The sequence below is a fragment of the Eimeria necatrix genome, genomic scaffold, assembly GCF_000499385.1.
Source record: "Eimeria necatrix Houghton genomic scaffold, Enh_scaff297, whole genome shotgun sequence".
Lineage (NCBI taxonomy): Eukaryota > Apicomplexa > Conoidasida > Eucoccidiorida > Eimeriidae > Eimeria > Eimeria necatrix.
This window is the reverse complement of record NW_013653513.1, coordinates 35,001-39,141: the sequence shown is the minus strand read 5'-3', so window position 1 is coordinate 39,141 and position 4,141 is coordinate 35,001. Positions and strand designations below refer to the sequence as shown.

Sequence of the window (4,141 nt, the reverse complement as noted above, 5' to 3'; positions counted from 1 at the left end):
TGTCCCCCAAAGAGGGTTTGTGGCTAGCCCCCCTCCTACAAGGCAGACCTCTGGTGCCCTGGCTGCTGCTGGCGGAGGCGGGAATGGATTTGGCCCGGAGGGGCCGTTTGCTGTTTGCGCCCAACGCCACGCGCCGCTGGACGGAGATTTGTTCGCGGGTAAACCCTAAACCCTAAACCCTAAACCCTAAACCCTAAGTCCTAAACCCTAAACCCTAGTTGCGAGTCGCCGGGCTGCGAGCCGGCGCAGCGCGGAGGCGCTGGCGTTTAAACCCTTGCAGCTTAGGCGTTTAGAGCGCGCACTAATGTGTAAACCCTAGAAGGTGCCGGGTAAGTCCTAAACCCTAACCCTAAACCCTAAACCCTAAACCCTAAACCCTAGCCGCGAAAGTGCCCGCATTCGAAAGCGCTCAGTCGGCACAGAGCGGCGGCCGAAGAGGAAGAGGGAGAACGCGGCAACTTGAGCAGGGCAGTCGCCGGAGACGAGGGTTTAGGGTTCAGGGTTCAGGGTTTAGGGTTTAGGGTTTAGGGTTTAGGGTTTAGGGTTTGCGTGTTGTGCGCAGGGTTCTGCGTCTGTGTCGCAGTGCCTGTCTTACGTGACCACGCCGCTGCCTTGGAAGAGGGAGAACGCGGCAACTTGAGCAGGGCAGTCGCCGGAGACGAGGGTTTAGGGTTCAGGGTTCAGGGTTTAGGGTTTAGGGTTTAGGGTTTAGGGTTTAGGGTTTGCTGCGTCTGCAGGGCAACTTCCATCAGCTTCCCAAGGCAGCAGTACGTCCAGCAGCTGGAGGCTGAGGGGAGAGCCTTCTGTGTTGCTGCTGCTGCTAGCGCTCCCCACAAGCAGCAGCAGCAGCAGCAGCAGCAGCAGCAGCAGCACGAGCAAGAGTGGGGGTTCAACCCGAGACTCATGCCGGAAGAAATTGCTGCAGAAGCTGCAGCAGACTGTCCGCAGCTGCTCCCACTGCAGCGGCTACAGCAGCAGCAGCAGCAGCAGCAGCAGCAGCAGCAGCAGCAGCAGCAGCTGGGAGACAGCAGCGAAGCATCCGAAGCAGAGCCCCTCCTCGCTAGTCCCGTGTGACAATTTAAAACTGCCAAACCCTAAACCCTCGCACTGAGTCGTGTCAAACCCTCGAGTTTAGCTGGAAACCCTAAACCCTAAACCCTAGCTTACGCAGTAAAGACCCAAAGACGCGACGCGGCGCTTTTGGCTTCGAGAGACACAAGCGAGTACATGAAGCTTCCTGGTTGCTGCTGCTGCAGTGCTGCTGCTGCTGCTGCTGCTGCTTGGGCCTCCGGCGGCGGCATCATAACGCGTCTGCGTCTGCTGCTGCTGCTGAAGCAGTAAGCAGCAGCAGCAGCAGCAGCAAGCGAAACCTCGCCCAGCGGCATCCTCTCGACCTTGAGCAGCATTGGCTGCTGCTGCTGCAGCTGCAGCGCGACCTCGCCGTTGCTGCTGCTGCTGCTGCCGAGAGCAGAACTGTTTGCTGCAGCGGATGCTGCAGCAGCAGCAGCAAAAGTCTCCGCCCCATCTTCTGGCAGCACGGCCCCACAGATTGCAGGGGGGCAAACGTAGGCCACAAGCAGCTGCAGCAAACGCAAATCTAAACCCTAATTTCCGTCAAACCCTAAACCCTAAACCCTAATGGGAACTAAGCTGGAAGCTGGAAGCAGCAGAGCCAAAACGCACCTCGGAAACTGTTACGCCAAGTGCTGCTGCATGCAGCTGCCACTTCAGCTGCTGCTGCTGCGCCTCTTCGCTGCTGCTGCTGCTGCTGCTGCGCTGCAGCAGCAGAAGCCAGCAGCGGCTCTCCCAATACCCGAGCGAGACGTCGACTGCAGCAGGGAGCCGCCAAATTGTGCTGCTGCTGCTGCTGCTGCTGCTGTCGCTGCTGCCAAGCGCATTTTGCAGAAGTACGACTTGGTGACCTGCGGTGCTGCTGCTGCTGCTGCTGCTGCTGTTGTTGCTGCAGCGGATTCGCTGCAGCTGTCGCTGTAGCTGCTGCTGCAGCAGCGCCTCGACGCGGTCGGGCTGAAGCATTCCCCTTGCTGCTTCGCTGGGGTGCTGCAGCAGCAGTTGCTGCTGCTGCTGCTGCTGCTGCAGGAGACCCGCGCAGGCGCTGCAGCCGAAGGGGTGCTGCTGCTGTTCAATTGCGTCAAGCAGCTGTGGGGTGCAAGCAGCAGAGACAGTGGAGACAGCAGCAAGCAGCGCATGCAGCGGCAGCGCTGCTGCACCAATAAGGGCTTTTGCTGCAGTGGTCATGACCTGCTGCTGCTGCTGCTGCTGCTGCAGCAGCTCCTTCAGAGGGAACGCAGGCAAAATGTGGCGCAGCGCCGAAGCCAGCGAGCCCAGGGGCACCAGAGCAGCAGCAGCAGCATGAGCAGCAGCAGCAGCAGCAGCGCCCACAGACGTGGGGTGTACGTACACCGCACGCGCTGCTGCTGCCACGTGCTGCAGCGAAGCCCGCAGGCTTCCCAGGGCTTTTGCTGAAGCAAGAATTTTGGGGGTTTGCAGCAGCAGCAGCGCAGCATAGTGGGCCAGCAGCTCCCGCTGCAGCAGCAGCAGCGGGGAGTGCAGCCGCCGCAGCAGCAGCAGCGGGAACTGCACGCTGCAGCAAGAAACAGCAGCAAGAGCAGCAGCACCTCCCAGCTCCACAGACACTGCAAAAGGGCAGCTAGAAATGTACAGCTCTTCGATGCTGCAGGCCCGCAGCAGCTCTCCGCCCCACGCTGCGGGAGGCTCTGCAGCAGCAGCAGCAGCAGCAGCAGCTGCTGCTGCTGCTGCTGGGTCCGCCGCCGCGTCTTGCTGCTGCTGCTGCTGCTGGAACAGGGGGCGCAGCGCAGAAACTGCAGCAGCCAAACTCACTCCCCATCGAAGCAGCTGCTCGTCAACGCGAACACTAACAACATAGCCCTTCTGCTGCTGCTGCTGCTGCTGCTGCTGCTGCTGCTGCTGCTGCTGCTCCTTCTGAGGCGTTTCTGCTGCTTCCAGCGAAAGCAGCGGCAGCGAAGGCAGATCTGGTAGCAGCGCCTCCGGACCCATCCATGGGGGGAAGACTTGCTGCTGCTGCTGCCGCTGCTGCTCACGCTGTGGATGCTGCTGCTGCTGCTGCTGCTGCTGCGGTTCCTGCAGCGACTCCATAACTGTAGCAGCAGCAGCAGCAGCAACACCGGGAGGCAACTCTGCCTTGCTGCTGACCGAACGAACAAGGCAACAGACCGCTGGCAAGCAGAGCCATTGCTTCACGCTGCTGCTGCTGCTGCTGCTGCTGCTGCTGCTGCAGAGCGACGCCGAGTCAAAGAGCAGCGAGTGCTCTTGAAGGCGCTCCGTAATGAGCTGCAGCATGCCGTTGCTGCTGCTGCTGCTGCTGTTGCTGCTGCTAAATATGTAGCGAATGCGCCTGCAGTGCAAAATTGCAGTTTCTGTGCATTCTATATCTGCTGCAGCAGCAGCTCCTGCAGCAGCTGCAGCAACCAGAGACCCTGCTGTGCTGCTGCTGCTGGCAACAGCAGCAGCTGCTGCAGTGTCGGGGGAGGAGAGGGACATGAGGAGCTTCTCAACAGCCACTTCGAAAGTGAGCTGCTGCACCCACTGCTTGCTGCTGCTGCTGCTGCTGCTGCTGTTGCTGCTGCTGCTGCTGTTGCGATTATCGGGGTGGCCTGAAATGCCTTCGGCCTTTGCTGCAGCCATATCCGATGACGCTGCTTCTGCTGCTGTTGCTGCTGCTGCAAGAATCGCACCCAGCGGGGTGCCACTTGGTGCAGCAGCAGCAGCAGCTGCTGCTGCTGCTGCTGCTGCCTGCCGCTGCTGCAGCAGGAACTCCACCTGTTTCATTGGGCAAGGGACGCACAGCCGTGTCAACCGCTCTGCTGCTTCAGCAGCAGCTGCTGCTGCTGCTTCCGGGCAAGCAGCAGCTGCTGCTGCTGCTTCAGCAGCAGTAGCAGTCGCAGCTGCTGCAGACATGGCTTCCCAGACAAGGGAGCTGCAGAACGGCACGAAGTCAACAGTGAGTAAGGAGCAGCAACTGCTGCTGCTGCTGCTGCTGCTGCTGCTCAGACGCACCACCATGCAGCCGCCTATGGGCTCTGCAGCAGCAGCAGCAGCAGCAGCAGCACGCGACGGGAACAACAGCGCCCACGGGGTAGAG

At 60.8% G+C, this 4,141-nt stretch overlaps 2 protein-coding genes across 2 annotated transcripts in view; one reads left to right on the top strand and one right to left on the bottom strand.

Moving 5' to 3' along the window:
* Window positions 1-83: 83 nt before the first annotated feature.
* On the top strand, window positions 84-1,074 carry ENH_00040270 (hypothetical protein, conserved; the record flags this gene model as incomplete). Its single annotated transcript, XM_013580735.1, has 3 exons — window positions 84-158; window positions 563-570; window positions 738-1,074. 3 exons carry the CDS (start codon window positions 84-86, stop codon window positions 1,072-1,074), a joined length of 420 nt encoding a protein of 139 aa, XP_013436189.1.
* Window positions 1,075-1,163: 89 nt separating this feature from the next.
* Window positions 1,164-4,141, bottom strand: part of ENH_00040260 (hypothetical protein, conserved) — a gene marked incomplete at both ends in the record, with an annotated part of 15,950 nt that continues 12,972 nt past the window's right edge. Inside the window, 2 exons of the mRNA XM_013580734.1 lie at window positions 1,164-1,580; window positions 1,684-4,141. The exon at window positions 1,684-4,141 is cut by the window's right edge and continues 253 nt beyond it. Of these exons, the coding sequence (XP_013436188.1) occupies window positions 1,164-1,580; window positions 1,684-4,141 (2,875 nt within the window). The remainder of the gene's footprint in view (window positions 1,581-1,683) is intronic.